Below are 23,154 nucleotides of genomic sequence, written 5' to 3' on the forward strand. Positions count from 1 at the left end.
AAATTCATACATGGACAGTTGTTTGATTTGCCAAAATCATCTATTGTATTCAATCTTATAATGTGGACATTGGTAAAGCTGATAAAAATCATTTATTGTAATGTAACCTTATTGAGGTGATTGTCTTCCCATCTTCTCTTCTATTTCATTTTTTTTTTTTTTTTTTTCCACTTACTATAGTTTCATGGAACCTTTCATGTTTTATTTATTTATTTTTTGTAGATTTGTGAAATTTTGATAGATAGAGAATTGATTGGTATGGCTGACCATCCTATCACAACCAAAAACATTGGGCAAAAGAAAACACTCAATCAAACAAAGAAATTAGTGAAGTTGGTCACGTTGTTTATAGGAGAGTAGTTTGACATAAGATAAAAATAAAAAATGGCCTTCTTGCAAACTTAAGCAGCAAGATGTTTGAGATGGGAATCTGACTATAAATCTAGCATCAACACCGGAACATCTTTCACATCAATGGGCGCTGATGGTCATTGTCTGGGATAACCTGCAAAATAAATGTATAATTAATCTCGGTAAAGACGATCAACATTTCAAAAGTAAGATTTACAAAAGGTTGAGATCAATAGCAGGAGCAATTAGATTAGGGAGAAGCATCAAACTTATTCCCTGTAGCCTTTTTTCCCTTATTCAATTAGAAAATATATATATATATATAGCAAAACTTAGTTTCAATCATGGAATACTAGTTCCTACCTTTACCATAAAGGTGATAAATCGCTAGACATGGTACATTTGTAACGACTCAGAGAAAGCATTAATAACATCAGCGCTGTTACTCTAAAATAACTAGTCAAGTTCTCATTAGAACTCTCTAAAATTACTTATAAAACTTAGTCTTATCTAGTAAAAAATAATGTGGGGCTAAGCATACATGAGCTCCTTTCTAATCCACCCACTTTATGTAAACAATTCATCTTCCCAATGTGAGACTAACTTTTTTGTGTATCTCAACATTAATGTCAAGTCTATTTTGGCTTCTCTTTCCCCATAGGTGAAACAAAAGTACAAAACAAGCAAACACTGCAATCCTTCCCATTGTCATTTCAATTAGCACAGATGCATAGAAATAAATATAAGAAATAAAATGAGTTTGTTCATTAAGGTAAACATTTAAAGCATAGTAGGGTCTCTAGTCGCAAAACTAACACTCAGGTTCCATTATGTTTCTTGCAAGATAACGTTGGTCAAGACAAGGCTTTGATACCCTTGTCTGCCAATTCTGTAGGGAAGATTAGATAACCAGGAATAAGGCCAGACAGTGTCAAGCATTATCAAGGGTTAGTTTGACAAACTAAAACATGAAAATGAAGGTTGACAAACTAAAGCAGTTGAAAACGTTGAATAGCTGTTGTTGCCTAACTCTTAATAAGCTGATGCAGTCTCGGTTACAAGAATGGAATACACTTGTGAGCTCCAAAACTATAGCTAAGCAAGTCTGCAAGGCCTTAAACGCTATTAAAACTAGAATTAGAATGGGTTCACAAACAAGCTCTAAGAACATAAATGCGAACATAAATGTAACTTATAGGTTACTGTATCACGTCGAATTCACAAAATAGGAATGTTGACTCTGCTTATTTATTTCGACACAATCCATTGCAAAAAATAATAATAATAACATCAAATTGGATTACAACTGCAAATGAGAATCGGTTGACAAAAACAGCTAATAACTTAGGAACAAAGCCCATGTAGAACTAAAGGTGGAATAATTAGGTTTGGTGAACAAACAGATCAAGGATAATGGGTCACAAAACCAAAGATGAGAGCTTCAAAAAGATAGTCATAAATAAAAAGTTAAATGACAACTAGATCAAATAGATTACAATATTCATCATGGAAGATGACAATCACAGCATTCAAGATTTCAAATGAAGATCACATAACAGAAAAGACTAGACCAACTGTAATTGTTTTTTTTTTTTTTTAATGACGGGAAACCTCTCCAAAATAAGGCCACTTCGTGTACCCACCCCTGTTGGGCAATCCCCGGAACTGTGCAAAGTGCCTCCTCGATATGGATTGGGTAAGACTCCAGCTTCGTTGGCAGGTGTGGTCCCAAAGAATTGTTTGCACTCAAAATGATTCAAATCTTAGACCTGATAAGGGACCAATGCCTTTACCACTTAAGCCAACCCCTTGGGGTTAAAGACCGACTGTAATTTAGTTTACTCTTGCAGGTTATACTCAACTAAACTCAACTAACTCTTAATCCCAACTAAATGGAATCTGATGTCCATGTTCACAAGATGTAACAAAAATGTTATGCTGACTATCAACCTACTGTCACTCTCCTTTAACGGGCTTCAGACTAGCTATGCAAAAAAACATGTGACACTGAAGTATGTAGCATAGATTCCTTTCCCCTTTCCCCCCTTTGATTAGGAAAAAAAAAAAAAAAGTAAGTAGCATAGATGGAGTCACTTGGGCATGTCATATAATGAAAATAAGATACATACAAAGATCGAACCGTTGATAGACCACAGAGAATTCAGAAGCCAAATCCAAGGTTTGTGCAGCGAGTCCTACGTAGGAAGACAAGCACATAGACACGTTCACAAGTAGTGGGCAGTAAGAGCAGTTGGGAGGAAGTGTCTGCATCGTGTATGATGGGGGAATTAAGGTGTGGGTGTAGAAGTGATAGTGTGTGCATGCAACGCGTGGCAAGGGACATGGCTAATGCAGAAGTTATCAAACAAAGGGTGGGCCTAGTGTAATAAGGCATACTTTTCTTTTCTTTTTTAATAATTAATCGAGATATCATTAAAAGTGTAATAAATACAAACTGTATAACCGTTATTATAGAAATTTATGTGCGCTAAGAGTCGGTATACTATGGTGATAAGATTTCTTAAATAACAGGACACTCAATTAAAACTAACCTATCACCCCCAATCCAATGGCCACACAAAAATCATCAACCATGTCTCAAACAATATCTCTGTTGCCTATTTTCAAGAGCCAGCCAAAGAAATGGAGCAGCTTCCTCACCTAAGCAAAGTATTGGTACAACACCACCTACCAAAGTCCCATCATTACGAGTCCTTTCCAAATTGTCTATGGGTGCCCACCTCCAATTATACACAATTATCTAGTCGGGTCCTCTCTAGTCGATGTTGGTGACATTCAGATTGAACCCCAATCCATTCAGGAGTATCAGTGGGTAAAGCATGGAACCAAGATTGTTGCAGAGACTCTAGTTCATTGGAAACATTTTCCGATAGAAGATGCAACTTCGGAAGATATTGAGCAGCTGAAGCATCAATTCCCTTCTCTGAATCTTGAGGACAATGTTCCTTTCAATGAAAGGGCGAATGATAGACCACAGAGCTCGAGAGTCCATTGTGGAAAGACAAGCACATAGACACATTCACAAGAAGTGGGCAGTAAGAGCAGTTGGGAGAAAGTGTCCGCAACATGTATGAATGGGGGTATTAAGATGTGTGTACAAATGTTAGTGGGTGCATGCAAGGCGTGGCAAGGGATGTGCCTACTTCAGAAGTTATCAAACAGAAAGTGGTCCAAGTGTTATAATGCAAACTGTATAACCACTATTATAGTAGTTTACGTGTATTAAGAGTAGGTTTGGAATGGCGATTAGTTATTGTCATTTTGTCTTACAAAAGAATTTCCTTTGTTGTGGTGTTGTCCTACTCGGGGAGGAGTTATCCGTTTAACTTCAATTACAATTTCTACGTGTTCATACTACTAGGCCCTACCAACCTTGCCATTAGCATTCTTCCTCTTCACCTTCAATATCAACTATGATATCATATGCACAGAAAATCCTAAAAATAATGTCGCTGATGGTGTGAAAGAAATCCCACAATACTCTTTGGTTGTCATATACACGACAATTTTGTGAAATTCCAGACTACTAAACTTGAAGAATTTGGTTCTCATTCCCTACTCAAATACATTTCGATTCAAAAATAAGCGTTGGACCTCAATGAAACATTAAAAATCCTAAACCATCAAATGGAAATCAACAATTTTCACACAAGGAAAATTCTATATCCAAACGCAAATAAACAAATACCCACAAATACATTCAGTAGTAACACAAAATCTTGTGAATTGCACATTCCATTTCACATCCAATACCATCCAAACAGACAGCAAATTAACAGACGATAATAAAAAGTTAAAAAATCACTTACTACGTAAGCTTCCCGGTGCGAAAAATGGCGAATTTGGATTTCTCCGAGTAGGAATAGGGGATACCACTGTCCTTAAGAAACTCCTCGAGCAATTGCTTGGCGTCCTCAGGATTAGCGCTCTCACATTCAATCTCATACATAGTCCCAAACCCAAAATCAGTCTCGTCCAACTCCAATTTCAGCCCCTTCCACTCGTACACTCGCCTCACATTCCCAAACCCTCCCAGCCCCACAAACCCCAGCGCCCCAAACTCCTCCCTCACCCTCCCCAAAACCCTCGACTCCACGTCCTTCAGCCTCCCCGGCTCCGCCGTGCACTCACGCCCGATCGACGGCTCCAGTTCCTCCTCGTCCTCCTCCACGCGGCTCACGCCGTCAACGAGCACGGCCTTGGCCTTGAGAGACACGACGCAGCGCGGGTGGTTGTCGGAGAATCTGAGGCGGAGGGCGGCTCGGCTTGCCGAGAGCTCGCCGGCCGAGCCGTCGAAGAAGCAATTCTCCTGGTGGTGGGTGCTGACGTGGAATGGGGCAAGAACATCGGTGACGCGACGGTGGGCCACCGCGTCTGGAAGCCGCAGCTTAACCTCCACCTCCATGAATCAGTCGCTTCTTCGATTCCCAGGAAACCAAAGAAAAAAAGAAGAAGAAGAAGAATATTTATTTATAGGGGTATATATATGTAGGGAGGATTTGAGGTGTTTTATTGGGAGGAAAGGCCGAGGCGGTGGACGATGGAGCGGTCTTTGGGGCGGCGGTCCAGTTGGTGTTGGAGAGTTGCGGTGGTTGTGGTGGTGGCGGTGGCGGTGGCGGCCGTGTGTTTGCGGGCTTCCTCGAGTTCGTCTTTGTCTTCGCTTTGGAGTTGAATCTTGGTGGAATTTCTTCTCAGCATTTTGGATATCTCTCTATCTCTAATTCACACTCACTCGCTTACCACTCGGCACTCGGCAGGGACTGATGGAAGCAATGGCGTCTCCTTCCTCATGTGATCTGAGAATATGGTTCCCCGGACAAATCAGTTTAATAACGTTGTTAAGAGAACGTGTGTGTTAAGGGATAACATAACATTAGATCGATTTATAGCTAATTTTGTCAAGGGAAATGTTAGGTGCTCTTTTTTTGTTGTGTTCTCGTGTTCTCCTAGTCCTATATGGATATAATTTTTTAAAAAGCAAAAAAAAAACTTTCCTTATTTCTTTCACTTTGTTTTTAAAAAATAATATTCATGTAAGACGAAAAGAACACTAAGAAAACACCAAGAGAGTACTTATCATTTCCCGTTATCTCTTAACACACTTGTTCTGTTAATAACGTTATTAAACTGATTTGTCCCTACATGAAGTGAAATGAGATAGTTTTCCTCTAAACTATTACTCTAATCTGGTCCATAAAAATGATGTGTTCATTTGCATAAAAATCATGTTTAAGTGTGCGTTTACGGGCTTAAAAGTACGTTTAACACTCAAAAAGTCAGTTAAAAAAAAAAAAAAAAGGTGCCTGTTTGGTTAAAAAAATTAAAAGAGCTTTTTAAAGTTCAAAAAACTTAAAAATAGCCAAAACGCACTTTTGACAAAAGTTTAAAAATACATCTTTTGCCAAAAAGCGTTTTTGTTTCAAATACAATTCCAAACATACTACATCTTTTACTAAAAGATGAATACCAAGATTATGTAAAACTTATTTATTGGTAACCTATAAAGATAGCAATTCATATTAATGTGTTGGGTTTAGTTATGTCAAGACATAGATATAATAATACTATACAAGTAAAATTATAATCTGATCAATTTAATTAAACAAATCAAACCCCTCAACCCTAACCTCTTAATTTTGTATTGAGTCTGTGTCGAATTCTCGCATTATGACAAAAATTGTTAGTTATTATATCATGTGTCGTGTTCAAGTCGTATCAAATCATGACTATATAGGTCTACCATAACCTAACTCATTTAATTAAATGAATATGACTTTTTAACTCTAACATTTTAATTTTATTTTAAGTTTGCATCAAATTCGCCAGTCACATCAAAAATTGACAATCCTATAAGATGCAGAGCTGTGATTCAGAGCACGTGGCATGCTAAGCACGTCAGGCAGGAAACATTTTTTTTTTAATATTTCAATGCCAAAAAAAAAAAAAAAAATTGCCAACACGCCGGCATGCTATTTATCTTCACCCTAAGATGCACGTTCACTTTTAAATAACATGCCATAAGCACATTGTTTTAAATTAACTTGTTTATTATTAAAAGGCAAATGCTTTTATGCATTCTCTCATCCATCTCCCCACCATCTATTTTTGGAATGCATTGTACCATCTTTTTTTTTTTAAGGAATGCATTGTACCATCTCCTCTCTCTTTGATTTTTTTTTTTTTTTTAAGGAATGCATTGTACCATCTCCTCTCTCTTTGATTTTTTTTTTTTTTTAGGAATGCATTGTAGCAAACCTCTTATTAAAAACACATGCATCTCACATCCACATCCAAATAAATACATTTCATTCTTATCTCACTAAGCACTCTAATCCTATTTAATATGGGCTCATAAGTAGGAAAAGGGAGATACTTTAAACCTTGTAATTAGATTAGCTCTCTTGAATTAGCTTCTAACGTTACATTTTAAGGACAATTTTCATTCCACAAAACCAATTCTCCCATTTCTCTAGAATCTTTATCAGAGCCCTTTGATCCTACCATGGCAACAAGTAGTATTGTTCACAAACAGGATTGAGAGCTACCTTTAATAAATTGCATTTACTAATCAAGAAAAAAAGTAATGATCTGTTCTTTTTAATTAAGCTGGGTATGAACCTGGTTGACCAAAATTCTTTTGCTTACTATAATAGTGGTGCAAATTAAAGCCTTCCATAACATCCCAATGAAATGCTACTCCCAGAACTTGAAAATCTAAACAATAATGGTGTCTCATGATATCAAATTTTAAGGATTGGTGATCCAATTTCTGAAATGTTTGAACATCTATTTTGATGGATTGGCCCAATGTATATTCAAAAGTAAAAGAAACGGATAAGAAATAATATAATACACAAATTCAAACTCCTTCGAGTTTAAGGAATTTCAATAAAAAAGACCTGAAGGTTCGGTCTAATATATTCGCCCCTTAATTTCCGGAGAAATACGGGGTGATTTATTTTTTCCGAGTGAGCTCCTGAAACTCCGGCTCATGATCCAAAAGCCACAGGCAACCGGTAGTTAACCGCCGCCTGCTCCACCGTAATCCGAAGATTGCGGCCAACCCACGTGTAAAAAGCTTCAAATCTTCGATAAACTCTTGAGTTGGAGAGTCGAAGATCATCTTTCTTCAGCAGAAAATAACGTGCTGTATTTTGTTTTGCTGGGAGAGTATGAGAAGTAAAAAAATCAAACGGTGGGTTCAGAGTGGGTTTGGTTGAGTTTAAAAACGCCATAGTTGAGAACTTGAGAGGCGACTGTGTGAACGGAGAAATGGGTTTCTCTCTTTATATAGAAGACGATGGCGAGGGGGCATCTAAGCAGTGTCAGGGAGAGAAGACGAGCTTAATAATTTCTCCATAACTCTTTGCGAAAAATAGACCCTCATTTTCTGTATCGGAAACGGGTTGAAGATAGAAGAAAGAAAGAAAGAAGAAAGAAAAGGACCGTTGATGTCACTGCAATTTATTGTTCTCAGCTCAACGGTTGGATCAGCACATGGGCTGGCAGAGTGCCCTCGATCAGTGTGTGTTTGTGAGCACTGAAGCAACTCGTTTGGACGATCACGTGGCAATGGTGGCATACTGGACAGTCTGATGAAAAATCACCCGTTGCTCATGTGGGGTTATATTGAGCCTATGGGATATCTTCCTCACCTGATTTATACCCTTGATAAAGTGGACTCTGATCGAGCCATGTGGGTTGTCAGATGCCTCGGTCACCGTCCAATTGGTCTTCAATATTTCCTTACAGTTACACGCGCCCACGGTATAGAATTAGATGTATTTGACGGTAATGATGAAAAGCCATTAATCTCATATTGCGATTTTTTTTTTTTTTTTTTTTTTCCAACTTTTGGACCACCTCTCCTTCCCATTCAATTTCCGTTTATAAATTGACAAAAATTCACGTTAAATATTCTTTAAAAATTGACACGACTATTTATACTTTATTAAAAATTAAAATATTATATAAAAAAAAAAAGGTGGAGGTGTCGATTTAAGAGTAGTTGAATCTCATTTTGTCCAAAGGAGTGGCTCGAGCCCTTTCTTTATTAAAAATGATTTTTAATTTTTAATAAGATATAGGAACATGTGTCGGTTTTTAAAAGGTATCGACGTAAATTTTTGTCAATTTATAGACAAAAGTTTGATGGATATATATATATATATATATATATATATATGTTTGTGTGTATGTGCGCGCGCGTGAGAGAGATAGAACGTTTCCAAGACAGATTATTTCGTGTACCTACTTTGAGAGGGCAAATTTTGGACTTGTAAAACACCCTTTTAACATGAATCGAGTAAAATTTCCAAAAAATTATTTGCACTAAAGAGATTCGAACCGTAGACTTAATACAAATATCACTAAAACCAAGACCTTTCCTCCATGAGCCAAGTAAGCCATGCTCCATTTTAGGTTTCTATTCTTCCTCCACTGGCTTTGATCTTTGTTTACTAGCGTTTCATCGCAATTTGCTGATTACTTGATTGCTAATGGAGTGAAAATCATTACAGTAAGCAGAGACACTTTTGACCATTGATTCTTTCTCGCTATATTAATCATTGATTTTATTGGAAAAACTCCAATCTGTTTCATTATTAGTTTACGTTTTCTCTGTTTCACATTTATTTTAATACTAAGTTGGTTTTTCTTCAGTGGATGTTGGCTCATTCTTGATTGGATCCATGTAACAATGTTGTATATATTTGACTTTCTTTGGTTGGCCACCAAAGTGATATATTTGAGATAGACAAAAAAACAAAACAAAACAAAACAAAACAAAACAACTTCTCATTGATTAAAACCAGTTCATAAGGAAAACAAAAAACAATGAATTCTACTTCACTAATAAGAAAGAATAAAATATTTCCCTAATATTCACTCACTTATTTGATTACTTCTATCTGGTGCCCCCTCCTACATGCAAGCAGGGAGAACAAGATTTGGGATGTGAGCAAATACTATAGAGTAGGGAGCTACCTTTATTGGACTAAATGGTTTTGCATATAAAGGCTTCAAAGGAGGTATCCCCCCAGATGAATTTACAGTCAAAATGTTGCCATTTAGCAGCATACTTTGGCTGTGTAAATTCCCATCTTTTGCTGTTAGATGATATTCCTCTCTTGCACTTACGAATTTTCTCTGAACCCTTCTAATTTTATGAGGCCTGTGCTTATGTGGATAACCCCAATGCCTGTGCTTGTATCCTCCCCTTTTATGAATCCTGTGCTTGTGTCCCCAACTCCTGCTACCATTGAAGCCTACTTCGGCCTGGATGGTGGTGCGGTTGTCAAGGTTGATTAGCAATATTGTGATTCCTTTCTGCATAATGTAGACTCTAATCAGATCATAAACAGAGTATATCTCTCCGTTTTCATCATTGAATATGGATTAAACTTACAGAATGTTTTGCACAGTGAGTGTAAGCTCGGATTTTCTTTGTCCCTGAAAAGCTAGTTGACAGAACTTTTCTTCCCATTAGTCGGTGCCAAAGAAGAGCACTGTACAATGAAGAAAGCAAAGTATCAAGCACAAGTTTAACTTTTGAAATAAGTGGTGATTTAACGCTGAATAACCTAACCTGTAGTAATCCGGATTTGGTTCGAAGGTTGTGGTGTTAAGTAGACCATAGTTTCCGCCGATAAAGGACTGTCTGCAGTATGTCTTTGTGTCGAATGCCGACGCCATTCCAAGCTGATCTAAGTACCAGAAACTAAACAGAAAAGAATTGGTGACAAGATTGTGGCCACTATTGTAAGCCCCTCCTGCCTCACCAACCCATGCACTTGCTGGAGTTGGAGAAGTCCTGAGAATGTTTTGGAGTTTCCTAAATGTATCAGCCTCACCATCAAGATAGGATGGATCAAGGATCTTTTCAACAAGGCTCTTATCAACTCCTGTAATGTAATTTACATTAAAAATTCTATCCATTTCAATCCGTTTGATGGGAGTAGAAACTGAAACAAGTGTCAAAAAATCAGTCTACTTTACCTGCCCCAAGATTATATATGTGGTGGGAGACAACATCCACAGATGTGGTTGCCTTGTCTAAGAATTCTTTGAACCAGTCTGCAAAAAAGAATCCTCCTGGTGATATGATCAGGGGCTTTGGCTCTATCCCCTTGTAAATATTTTGGACTATTCTTCTCAAAGAGATAGTGTCCAATGCATACTGATCTGCTGCAACTTTTGTTCCCACTCCATCCCCACACAATTCATTTCCTGACCAACAAAGAGATATATGTGAAATCTCCATAAATTTCTAGCAGCAAAGATATGTTGAAGAGAAATCTTGTTCTTACCCAGCTCCCAGCCATGAATGGTGTAGTTCTTTCTGACAGTATAATTTATTAGAGATTCAGCATTTGTGTAGTCCCAAGCTCCAATGGAAGACCCATTAGACAGTATAGATCTTCCATGGAGAGCATTTAAGCCAAAAATAATCTTAGCCCTGAAACAAACCATGGAATCTTAGGATGTTTAATTAACTGGTAGAGATTAAATTTTCAAGGAAAACAAGAAGGAAGAATGATTAATTGTTGTTTACCCAGATTTCTTGAAGAAGTTGTTTAATTCATCCCATCTGTGCATGGGTAAGCAACCCTGAGTGAAACCAAACATTGCTGAGGTATTGTTAGCAAAAGGGATACAAGATTGCTGGTTTTCTTCAGTATCATATATGACCTTATCTTGCAAACTGCCACCCAGTCGAATTTTCAAGGGAGAAAATGCTGCACCAGATTGGATGGTAAGAAGATCATTAGACTCCCAAAAAAAAAAGAAAGAAAAAGATTGGAGAAAACATTGTATGGTAAGCTAGCTATTCTCACCTTTTATGGCATTTAATAGAATTTTGTTGCTAAGATCCTGCACGTGAGAATGATGAAACAAAATTGAAACATTATCATTAGTTTGGCATATTTCCCTTCTTCTTCTTTTTTTCATTTTTAAAAATAACACACTGAAAAGTATAATACGGATTCAATAGAAACCAATTTACAAAAATAGGACTGCAAATTAAAACAGATGCAGGAAAAAAGAAGAAGCAATATATTGTATATATATAATTGAAAAAGACATAACAACCCAGCAGCAGCAGCAAAAGCAACATGAACAGCAACAACAGAGGAAGTAAAAGAAAGAGATTCATATAGAAGAACACAAACCATGAAAACTTCATAATTATGTGATTAAAAAACAAATGTACATAAGAGAAACAAACCAGATTGAGCAGAGAAGAATGACCCCAGCTGCATGTTCCATAGTCACATTTCTGAGGAGGCCACCAATCTATGGTTGCACAAACAAAATCATCATCAATTTTCCCAATGGCTGCTTCCCCATCAATGAAAACAATCCCCTCAACAGCCCCATCTTCTACAATCCATGAACTCACAGAAACGAAGCTGTAGCTGAACACACACATCCAAAAGCACATGCCCACAACCCAAATTTGAGAACCCATTTTTCAGATCAGATTTAATCAAAAATCGAAGTTTGGGGTCGTTATATATATACAGTATAAATGGCTGAGGTTTACTAGGAGTCTGCTAATGGATGCCATGAATATGTAGGAAACTGAAGTTTACTAGGAGTCTACCAATGGAGGCCACATTGGCAAGAAACATTGAAATGATAATACATTCTACACTGTGATTCTGTTATTATCCTACTGAGCTGACTGTTCATCAATTTTTGAATCAATTTTTTTTTTAAAAAAAAAATGATAATTTAGTAAGATGGAGTGAGATAGAGATAATAGTATAAAAGATTATCTCATCTAATAAAACTGGATTAATGTGATAATGTTCATCACTCTTGTTAAATTTTTAAATTCAAATAAAGGAGAATGGAAATATTTTATTTAGAATTACTCAACTAATTATGATTTGTGAATATGAAAAGTTCATAATTAAAGATGATTCTCTCTCTCTCTCTCTCTCTCTCTGTTTCTTTCTTTCTTTCTCCTATTTTTTCTGGATAAAGTGTGTAGGTTTGGTACTTTGAATATCAGAATAACGTGATTCGGCTGCAACTGGAAAGGTGGGCCATGTTTTGCTTTCTTTGAGGAAAATGGGACTTGCCTTGCTGGCAAACTACTCCTTTTGTTTTATAGACTCACTAACTAAACTATGTCGGATCGAGATTTCGAGTCGTGGGATGCATAATTTTAGTTATTTTAATTATTTTGGATGAACCACTTAATTAAAATCTGTCAAATCATTAATATAAAGTGTTAAAAAACTAGCTAGTATAACTACTACTTAATTAAAGCTTCATTCGAGAGCTAAGAATCTTCTAAAACTACTATTCTTTTGACCTCTGTTTCATAAGGTGTGGTTTCCTATCGATTGAGCTACTCCTTACAAATTTTAAAACTGCTACTTTTTTTTTGACATGCCCGCACAAGAAGAGGGATAGAGATTCGAATTAGTGACTTTCACTCCATTAGGCGTGGTCCCAACTGATTAAGCTACCTCTTGAGGACTCTAAAAAATTAGAAAAAAGTTAAGTATATATGTAAAAATGTTTTAAGAGTTCCTTTTGGTATACAAAAATAACAAATAGGTTTATATACCTAACTTTTATCTAATATATATATATTTTTTAATAGAAATCTTATGATTTTTTTCGGTGTTCTTCTCGTCCTACATGGATATTGTTTTCTTAAAAAAAGGAAAAAAAAAAAAAAAACTTATCTCAATCTCTCATATTCTTTTAGAAGACAATATTCACGTGAAACTATAGCATTTTTTTTTTTTTTTTTTTAAAAAAAAAGAAACCATCAATTGTCACGTAAACGTTAACACTAATCAGATTATGACATGTGTTACCTATAAGATGTGTTTGTTATTTTGACACTTTTGTGAAAAAATTAGACAAAAGTTACGAATAAGAACCTATTTATTATTTTTGCATACGACAAGAAATTCTTAAAACATTTTTTTTCTAATTTTTTTTTTTAATTTTAAAATGAACTTTGTTAGCGTCTGCAAGGAAACCTGAAGCTTTCTTCTTGAAAAAGAGTTTAAGAGAATCCATGAAAAAGATAGGTGAAAGTTCCACCTTGTTGCAGTTATTGGATTCGTGATCGGAATGCATGTGATTGGAGAAAATAATAATTATATATGACTTATCTCCTTTAGGAAACATGGAGAAACGACACCGGATTTGATGCAGAGGAGTTGGTCACGTCAATTTCTTTCGGAATATTACAAAATGGACCGATCAACTCCTTTACTCCATTTTCTTTTCTTTCTTTTTTTTTTTTTTGCCTTTTTTTTTTAATGAAAAGACCGGTCAAATATATATATATATATATATATATATATATATATATATATGTGTGTGTGTGTATGGGGAAAGGATATATTTTTTTATTACCTAATACCTTTTAGGGTTTCATTTCTTCATTTTTTTTTTTTTTTTTAGGGTTTGATTTTTATCATAGGAGGTACCTATGGTTTTGATAAAGGTCAAATTGCTCCTTCTGTCTATTGACCTTTAATTGACTTAATCGAAGTCCACGTCACTGACACGTAGACCAATTAAAATTCGACACTTGGCATAAGTAGTCACATCATCAATGATGACGTAACCACCTAATTAAAATTTTTATTTAAAAAAATTAAAAAAAAAAAATTTTCAAAAAGAAAAAGAAAAAAGAAATTTGGGGTAGTCCACTAGTCCCACTGGGGGTGGTTTCGGCCACCCCAAATGGCCACGACCACCCCATCCGGCCAAATGGCCAACGGCCACTCCAATTTTTTTTTTTTTTTTTTGAAAAAATAATTTTTTTTTTAAAAAAATAAAAATTTAGACGTGGCCATTTATGTCAAGTGTCGAATTTTAATTGGTCCACGTGTCAGTGACGTGCACTTCCATTAAGTCAATTAACGGTCAATAAACAAAATAATTAATTTAATTTTTATCAAAATCACTAGTACCTTCTATAATAATAATCAAACCTTAAAAAATAAAAAATAAAGAAAAGAAAACCAAGAGAGTATTAACTATCTGACCCTTAAATATATTATGAAAAAGTAATACTTCACAAAAGCCACATCTCTTTCGGATAAGCATGCCATCGGAAGCGACGTGGCCTACCAGAAGTTTAGTTGAAAATCCATGTGGCACAGGCCAATTAGAATTTGCCATGTTTCCACTGCAACCACGTAATATTTTATTTTGAGATTTTTAAAATATAAGCATGATTATCTCTATGGTTTTGGAAGGGATAAGATGACTTTCACCCAAAGACATAACCACCACAGCCTCCTCATCCATTCAATTAATGTTATTTTGTCCGTTCTAAACATTTCAAACAAAATGCCCGAATAATCCTATATATATGCCATTATTTTATCTTCTTTTAACTTTTTAAGTTAATGTGGCTTTTAGAATTAGGATTGAATAAAAACTAATAGTAATTTATTTCAAATTCAATGATAATTTTAAAGTTGTATCAATTGTAGGAGATAAAATGAGAATAAAAGATTATAAATAACATTACTTGTTTATCGAGTGGTATTAGGGATAAAGTAATGCTAGAAACTATATTTTATCTCATAATTATCTCACAATATTGATGTGACAGTCCTAACTGACCTTTAAATCAATCATTGTTTAAAAAAAAAAAAAAAAATCGATGATTGGTTGAGATTGCCACGTTAATATTTGTGAGGTAAAAATATGGTTTTTAACATTACTCTTGAGGTGGATAATTAAAAATGTAGTTTTTAAAATCACAATTTTATCAAAATTCAATAATGATCAATCATAAGGTCAATGATGATTTTAAGAGTCACGTTATTCTTAAAAGAATACAAAAATAACTTGTAGTATTACTCATGTCGAGAGTTTTTACTACAAAGTCGTTTATAAAATGACGTATGAACTTTTGGGTTGGTGAATAGCTAGTGTCAACTATGTGGAAAGTCAGCATGATGTGTTAAGCTCGTTTGGGTTTGAAATTTTTTTTTATTCTACTGAACTAATTCAAAATTGCCAATATTATTGAGAAAAAAAGAATTGAGATTATGTTTTGAAGAAAATAAAATTTTGAATAAAGTTGAAAAATTTTAAGTTGAGTTAAGTGTTATGGACGACCATACCATTTGGTCATCATCATGTTATCCAATTGTGAAATGAAAATCTTAGCAAAAGATATCCTGTTTCGCACAAAATAATGATAATATGACAAATAAATGTTTTTTTATTATTATTATTTTAACAAGGAGAAATGCCTTCTGTCTTTGGTACATTATGTTGGTGCATCTGCCAATGCCATTACCTTTTTTTTTTTTTTTTTTTTCCTATTATTATTACGATATATATATACAGCATAGTGATGGTTGTTGGCCGGAGACTTTCTCGATCTAACAAGGACGGCAACGGTCTCATTCATGCATGAAAGATCTCCCTATCATGGCCGTCCACTTCAAAACGCCACGTACAACCATTAGCTACGACAAAATGGGGCTTCTTAATTAACGATTTTATTTTTTTGGGTTTATATTATGCCACATATATTGTCCTATTATTTAAAAATATAGGAGAGAATATGCCATAGTATGTTTTAAATCATAAAACATTATATATATATATATATATATATATATATATATATATATATATATATCTTAATTTTCTCTTCTTTTCTTTCATTACTCATAATCTTTTGCCTTTTAATTCTATCAAAATGTTATTCACTCTTTGTTTTTTGTTTTTTTTTTTTTTTCATATCTTTTTTTTCTTTTTATGTATAAAAATTATATATTATGTCTCGTACATTCACATCTTCCTATCATGTTATTATGAGTTCTATCATTCATCATCATAGTGTCAAGTTTTATTATAGTAACCTTTATATTTCTATTTATTTTAATTCGACAACAATTATTCATTGTAAATTATACTTACACTACTTATAGTAGTTTTCTAATCTTTAATATGCTTGGTAGAACATATGAATGTGGATAAATGACAATGTCCCATCCCCAAGGCTAATAAAAAACTTTCAATTGAAATAATATCTCTCTTAAACTACCAAAAAAATGACAATGTCTCATCCTTCAAAGCCAATAAAAAAAAAACAAAAATGACCATAATTTATTTTTAATAAGAAAAAAATACTCTAATAAATTGAAAAAATAAAATAAAATAAAAAATTACAAAAATATTTAAAATTTCCACACCTTGGTTTTTTATTTTTATGTACTTAAAAAAATAATTACTTTTAGTTTGTTCTTTGAGATAGTTTTAATTTTTGCCCGCATGAACAATCTTAGATACTACTTACTAATGTAACTCTCAAGAAATTGCCTATTTCCATATCACAATCGGCATGAGGGCATGTGTAAGTGTGTAACTCCCCACCTAACAATTATTTTAAAATAATCACCGGTTTACAAGTCCAAGACTTTTTAAATATTTTAAATTATTTATATGCAAAATTCTCTTTAAAATGTATATAATATGAATGCAAGTATAAGTGTCCTATTCATTGTATTTAAAAAGAGTATTTCAAAATAATTATTTAAAATTGAGCCTCGGACATCGACCAATTGATTCCAAGTCGAATGATTGATGCGTGTGGCAATGACTTGATTGAACTAGTTACAACTTGATATCTTTTATAAATAGAAAGTTGATTGTTGCATGAAAAACTATAAACCTTAAAGATAGAGTTCATTATTTTTGAAACAATATTAATGCATCTATATTTCATTAATTTAAGATACTTTTCACTGGTTGATTATTAATAGATTATGGTTATGAGAATAAAATCTAGTACGTACACAAATTAAAGGTGTTTGGTAATTTATTTCAAATAAGAAGTTATTTGTGGAATCATAAATGGAATTGATTTTTTTTTTTTTTTCATTGATGGGAGATAGGAATAATTAAGAAGAAGTTTTAATTGAGGATTTGTGACATAGCCTATAAAGAGCCAATGTTTTCCATCTATAAAGCATTAGTGAGCATATGTTAGAAGACACATTTGTATTAATATTTCTTCAAAGTTTTTGTTGTTGAGGTTCTTTAATTCGCTTAAGCAAATATGGTTGCAAGTAATTCTAAATCTTTTTCCACGACGTATTGTTATTTTGTGTGCAGACATAATCATCAACCCTTTGGATCTTTATATATATATATATATATATATATATATATATATTATTGTTGGGAATAATCTCATCCAACTGGCCCATCAGAAGATTATGGTGTCTCCAAGCAAAGACTAGCCTGCAAAGAGTTATTAGTGCTAGGCCCCTAAGGTTGGTATATCCTAGGGAGACACGAAAGATACCCATTCCTGGGGCAAAGTCATCTTGGGAATACATGACAAATAACCATTGGATTGGGTCTAGAGACTAGATGTGTCTTGGGATCAAGATTTGCCTACCGCGAACCAACCCCCAGGAGAATTAAGCAACCACTTCAGTACGGAAGGATAAAGGGATCCTTATCCCTTTGGACTAGGCAGGGTGCACTTGGGTCTCAACCCATGAATATCTGGGACACGATTAGTCCCATGAAATCCGGATTAGGAATCTACTCTGTTGATGCAGTTTCCGGCATGGTGAATTCAAGGGAGTTTGGGTCCTCGAGCTCTGCTTCTTGTGAGTGTTCTTTCTATGAGTCTTGTGACAAATTTTCAAAACGGAGCGCACGTTAAGAGGTTGCGCCAGGTGTTGGCCAGCGGTTCCTCCTCCGATGCTTAAGTCAATATGTGTATAAGTTTAGTATATGAAAATTATTGTCCCTCATACCTTCGGAATTAGGCCTTTTGTAGTTGAGCATGCGGAGGTGGTTATGATGGCCGGGCGAAAGATCCGGGATTTGATCATAACGGCATGAAGGGTTAATGCTTGAGCTCCTTCTCTTTATGACTGATGGGAGGCCGTTACGTACGTTGATCCGAGGATTGCCTGTACCTGCGAGGCAGCTTTAAGAGCAGGATCGTAACCGTCCCGACTATCTTGCCAGGCGCGGTCTGCTTCTGTATCTAGACATTAAGTGCGGGAGGTCCATAGTGATCCTATGTCTGGATTTTGGCTTTTCGAGGGTGTGTGGTACGACGCCGTATTCGTTGTTTTGCATCAAGTGCCCTTGGCGGTCCTATTTGGGTGTACCGGGCTCTCTTGGCCTTATAGGCCCCTAAACCCGTGTGCTTGTAATGACCCGAGGGCTCTAGGTTCTGGGTTTATGTGTAACAGTTACCCCCCGAATTCCTTCTGCCAAGACTTCGGGAGGAGAGAATTTAAACTTTTGATCTTCTGTTGGTGTTGTCCATTCAAGTTTCTTTCCATGCTCGGTTCCTTGTAGCCGTTTTTCTTGGCGTCTTAACCATTTATGGAACCTGACATTTGCACATCTCGGATATTCTAAGATTTTTTGCCACCTTACGGTTTTCTAATCTTTTGTCCTTATCCGCGTAAATGCATCATTGCTTGTCCATGTGTTTCGCTAGGCGAGTTTCGAAAACTAACGAAACGAATTTTGATGCGTGAATGGGTGCCTATGGTTGCGTTTTTAAAGGGAAAACTGGCTATTGTCTCTTCGATTCAAGTGTGACTGTAGGCTCATGATGTTCTTGCATTAAATGCTTTGCACTTTGTCCGAGTTTTCTTCCCTATAAAGGTTTTGGCATCGATCTTTATTGTTCAAGCCTTCTACATTTCATCCATTCTTTGAATCTTAGAGTAACTGATTTTTCCAGTGATCATGTCTTCTCAGAAGCTTCCAATTCAGGTTGACGAAATCGTCGACAAGCAATCATCAAAGATTCCTTTGGCTCGTCATTCATGCAGTTCTTCAGCCAAGGTGCATCCGATCGGTGAAGGGTCTCCTTCATCTTTGCGTTTGGATTTTGTGCGTCAGCAAAGGTCCTACTTCTCGGCAGAGGATGAGAGGGTACTCCGCCATAATTACAACATACCCTCATTGATTTCGTTACATTTTTTAGATGGCTCGACTGGGATGGTGGGTGGTCCCGGGGAGATCTGCGTTCATGAACGTATGTTCATGGCGGGAGTCCGTCTGCCCTTCTCTCCTATAGTTAGAGAAATGTTGTCCTTCTTGGGGGTGGCTCCTGCGCAACTAATACCAAACGGCTGGCGTTACTTCATGGCCACCCTTCTGTTGTGGCCTTCTGTGTTTCTGGGGAAGACCCTATCGATCCCCGAATTTTTTAATATATTCGGACCCCATTTTTACCCAACTTCCAAGACGGTCACCTTTATGGTTTGTGAGAATAACCAGTTTATCGAGCTTGGGAAAACTTTTTCCAATAATAAGCAGTGGGCAGAGCAGTGTTTTTACATATCCGGGACTTGGGAGGCGTCGACCTCTGAGGCTTTGCCCATTCAACATTATGTTCCCCGGGAGTGGGGAATCTTTCGAGAAAACTGGAGTGTTTTTAGTTAATCTTTTTTCTTTATCCTTCCTCATATGTCTTGACATCCCTTTCTGCTGTAGGGAAGGAGTGTCCTGTATTAAGCCCGGAGTGGCAAGACCGGGTTAACCATATCTTGTAGTTCTCTCAACTCCCTAAGAATGTAGATCGGATGCTTTTTGGTAACATTGTTAATGATTCCGCTCTCCGGGAGTGTTTGGGGTATTAGATTCTAGAGGGTAAAGTCGTCTGGAATTGTCAGAGGAATCCTAAAAGATCCATCTCGGCTGGTGATAAGGGGGTTTTGAAATTGCCTGCTTGGGCTCCAAGTAAGAAGAGTCAAGCACACAAGAATGTTTACTCTTCAGGGAAGCCGTCTGCAAGTGTGACATCTGCTTCGAAAGAATCGCGCCCAGCCTCCAAGCCGTCAGGTTTCCAAGGTCAGGGCCAGGTTTCATTGAATTTCGAGCTTGCGTCAAACTCGCCGGTATTAAAGAGGAAGGTTGATAAGGGTAAGGTGCCTCTGGAACCACTTTCGAAGAAAGGATGGGTGGACAAATCACGGGACCTATTGGATGTATTGTCCTCAGTTCGGTCTAATTCTATGCCGATAACTTTTGGTCCTCCCAAGGGTTCAAGCGAGGCGTCAGAGCCTATTCCGGCAGTGGAGGCTGCTCTTCTCCCCATAGTACATTTGGACGTTCGACCCTCAGAATCGAGGGAACCAGTCGCTATTTGTTGTGAGGCTCATACTTCATTGCTTCCCGAGGATAGGCCGATTGACACACCGGTCGGTTCTTCTGATCAGCCTCCTGTATACCGAGGACAGCCGATCAGGGGACATTCCAGGAGGAGTTCTCCGATTATTAGATCTTTGGCTTCGAGTCTACTAGGGAACCCATTGTCGGCAGTTACTAGGTTGCATCCGGTAGATTATACCCGAGGAGAGGGTCGGCTTACTCCGGAGATGTTTGTGGACAGACTAGTCCATTTTCACTATACGGTAAGCGCCTATTTTTTATTATTGCTTTCCTTGCATTTTTTGAGTGCCTCTGCCATGCCTGACGTGATTTCCCTTCTTGCAGAGTTTGACTTTTATTGCTAGTTGGTACAAAGAGTTCCAGGAGGGTCAGCGGGAATACGCTGATGAGAGAGTTGAGCTGCGAGAACTAGTTCAGAAACTGAGTCAGCGGCGAGGGGCCTCTAGCTCTTAGGACCCCGACTCCTAGGTGGAGAATCTCCGTCGTCTACTGGCAAGGAAGGAAGATGAGCATTTAACGACTTGTAATGGGCTTCATGAATCGAAGTTGGATAATGCTCATCTTCAGACTCGCCTTAATGTAGCTGAGCGGGATAGCCAGGAGCTGAAGAATCGGATTGCGGAGGCGGAGTCTACTGCTGCTCGATTGGCTGCAGAAAATGTGAGGCTCGCTGAGGAGCTTTATGAGGTCTGGGTTTCCGAGGAAGGTTTTTGGAAACTCTCTGAGATGCTTGAAGCTTAAATATCTCAGTCAGAGGATTCTCGGGAGAAGCTTGTAAATAATCTAGAGGCATCCCGATCCAGGTGCGATCAATTTCGCCAGGGGTACCGGTACTGGAAAGCCAAAGCGGTATGTTATCTTGTAGAGCTGTCATTTGTTCCTTGGCTCCGGGAATTGTTGTGGGCACACGGATTCCATTGGGGCTTTGAGAACCATCGGTACCTCACCATCCGCAGAGATCAATTTGGCATCGATCCTGCCACAGTGGAGTCAAATTTCTTGGAAGTACCAACTACTACTGTTGACGAAATGGTCAACGTAGGCCAGGAGTTGATTCCTGATGCCCCGAAAATTAACGTGCATGGATTCCGCCCGGAAGCGAATTTACCCCCCGTGCCCTTCGGTCCCGAGATTCTTATAGATGATGATGCTGATGAATCCCATACTTAAACATTTTGATTTGTTTTGTATAAGGATTTTTGTTTCCTCTTATCTGAACTACCGTTGGTCTTCTTAACATATACTTTTGCTTTGAATGCGTATGTTTTTGATTTTCTAATGTCTTGATGTTTCCGTGCATCTTTTTGATTTTCCAATGTCTTGATGTTTTCGTGCACCTTTAAATGTCTTTATATTTTGTGGTCAGGTGACCTACCCCCTGTGGCCGAGGATTGGAATATATTATGATTCTTGGTCATTAAATATTCCGCTAGCCTGTTAGTATCCGTCGTTTCAGGTTTCGGAGCTTATCATTATTACAAGCACAGCCTCTGATGATATGACACGTGGTGTATCATCGTTTGATTTTCCTAGGCGACTCTGTGCGGGATGTCTCTTCGCATTTAAAGGTGAGTTTTCGTTTCCCAAGGGTTTTTGCACTATAAATACCCGTAAGGTTGAAAGAATTTTTCATTGGGCTAACTTTTATTTCTTCTCTTCACTTTCTTTCTTCATGGCATCTGTTTATTCTTCTGGGAGTTTGGCGGAGATAGAGTCCTCAACTGCTTCTGCTTCTTCTTTGTTTCCTGGGGGCGTGGTGTTTTCATCTTGCCCATCGACTGAAAGGCCTCATTTTCGTGCCCCAGGCGATTTTGAGGCAGAAATTGCCGAACTACGCTTACTGTTGGAGGCACGGGAGTAGTGTTTGGTGGATCGCTCCAACTAGTTGGCGAGGTTGACGGCCGATATCGAAGTGAAGGATTATTAGATAGCTTGAAAAGACCAACAAATGGAATCACGAGATCGGCTGATTGCAGATCTAAAGGCTTATCTCGTTACTATTCACGAGGAAAGATGGGATAAAGCCTCCAGCTTCTATTCTGCCACCTGGCTATTTTTGAAGGAGGAAGAGAAGTGCCAAAAACTTCGTAGGAAATACCGGCTCTGGAAGGCTAGGGCTCTTGAGAAAGATGGTTCATTCGGTGAAGGTCATTGTCGGTAGCCTTTGATATGAACGGCAATGGCCATTCCAGGGCTTTAATTTTTTTGTTCATCATATTCCTGGGCGATTGCTCAAATGTGATTTGTACAACGTCAATTTGGATGTTGAGTACTAGATCGAGTCCAGATATGATACCTTTGGTGTAGTTAGATAAACAAATGGCATTTCATATGTTGTAACTTGACGTTTCATGTAATTGATTTCACTTGATTCGTTGTAACTGAATCTTCTTGTGATGTAAGGTTTTGAATGAAATGGTTGCCTTTGACTCCTTTGCTACGCTGTGCCCTTTTGCCTTATTTGTTTGTTTTGTCGTGCTTAAAAATTTCGTGTTTGATGAATTCACGGTAGGAGCCCCAGTGTGGTTGAGGGCTTACCCCCCGATTCCCAGAAGTGGGAGATTTTTTTTTTTGTTGAGGGTTTACTCCCTAGTTCCCGAAATGGGAGATTTTTTT

At 37.0% G+C, this 23,154-nt stretch overlaps 2 protein-coding genes across 2 annotated transcripts; both read right to left on the reverse strand.

Annotated features, from left to right (window-relative positions):
- Positions 1 to 289: 289 nt before the first annotated feature.
- LOC132166018 (triphosphate tunnel metalloenzyme 3) lies at positions 290 to 5,234 on the reverse strand. The gene is made up of 2 exons (XM_059576756.2): positions 4,182 to 5,234; positions 290 to 505 (listed from the first exon to the last, which is right to left on the reverse strand). Coding segments are annotated over exons 1-2 (597 nt in total). The 5' UTR covers positions 4,778 to 5,234; the 3' UTR covers positions 290 to 504.
- A 3,951-nt stretch (positions 5,235 to 9,185) lies between these two features.
- On the reverse strand, positions 9,186 to 12,077 carry LOC132166258 (heparanase-like protein 3). Its single transcript, XM_059577044.2, has 8 exons — positions 11,600 to 12,077; positions 11,208 to 11,244; positions 10,925 to 11,108; positions 10,680 to 10,828; positions 10,369 to 10,599; positions 9,959 to 10,274; positions 9,779 to 9,878; positions 9,186 to 9,699 (listed from the first exon to the last, which is right to left on the reverse strand). Exons 1-8 carry the CDS (start codon positions 11,840 to 11,842, stop codon positions 9,295 to 9,297), a joined length of 1,665 nt encoding a protein of 554 aa, XP_059433027.2. The 5' UTR covers positions 11,843 to 12,077; the 3' UTR covers positions 9,186 to 9,294.
- Positions 12,078 to 23,154: the final 11,077 nt, after the last annotated feature.

This window comes from Corylus avellana, chromosome 11, assembly GCF_965113065.1.
Source record: "Corylus avellana chromosome 11, dhCorAvel1.hap1.2, whole genome shotgun sequence".
In the NCBI taxonomy this organism is placed as follows: domain Eukaryota; kingdom Viridiplantae; phylum Streptophyta; class Magnoliopsida; order Fagales; family Betulaceae; genus Corylus; species Corylus avellana.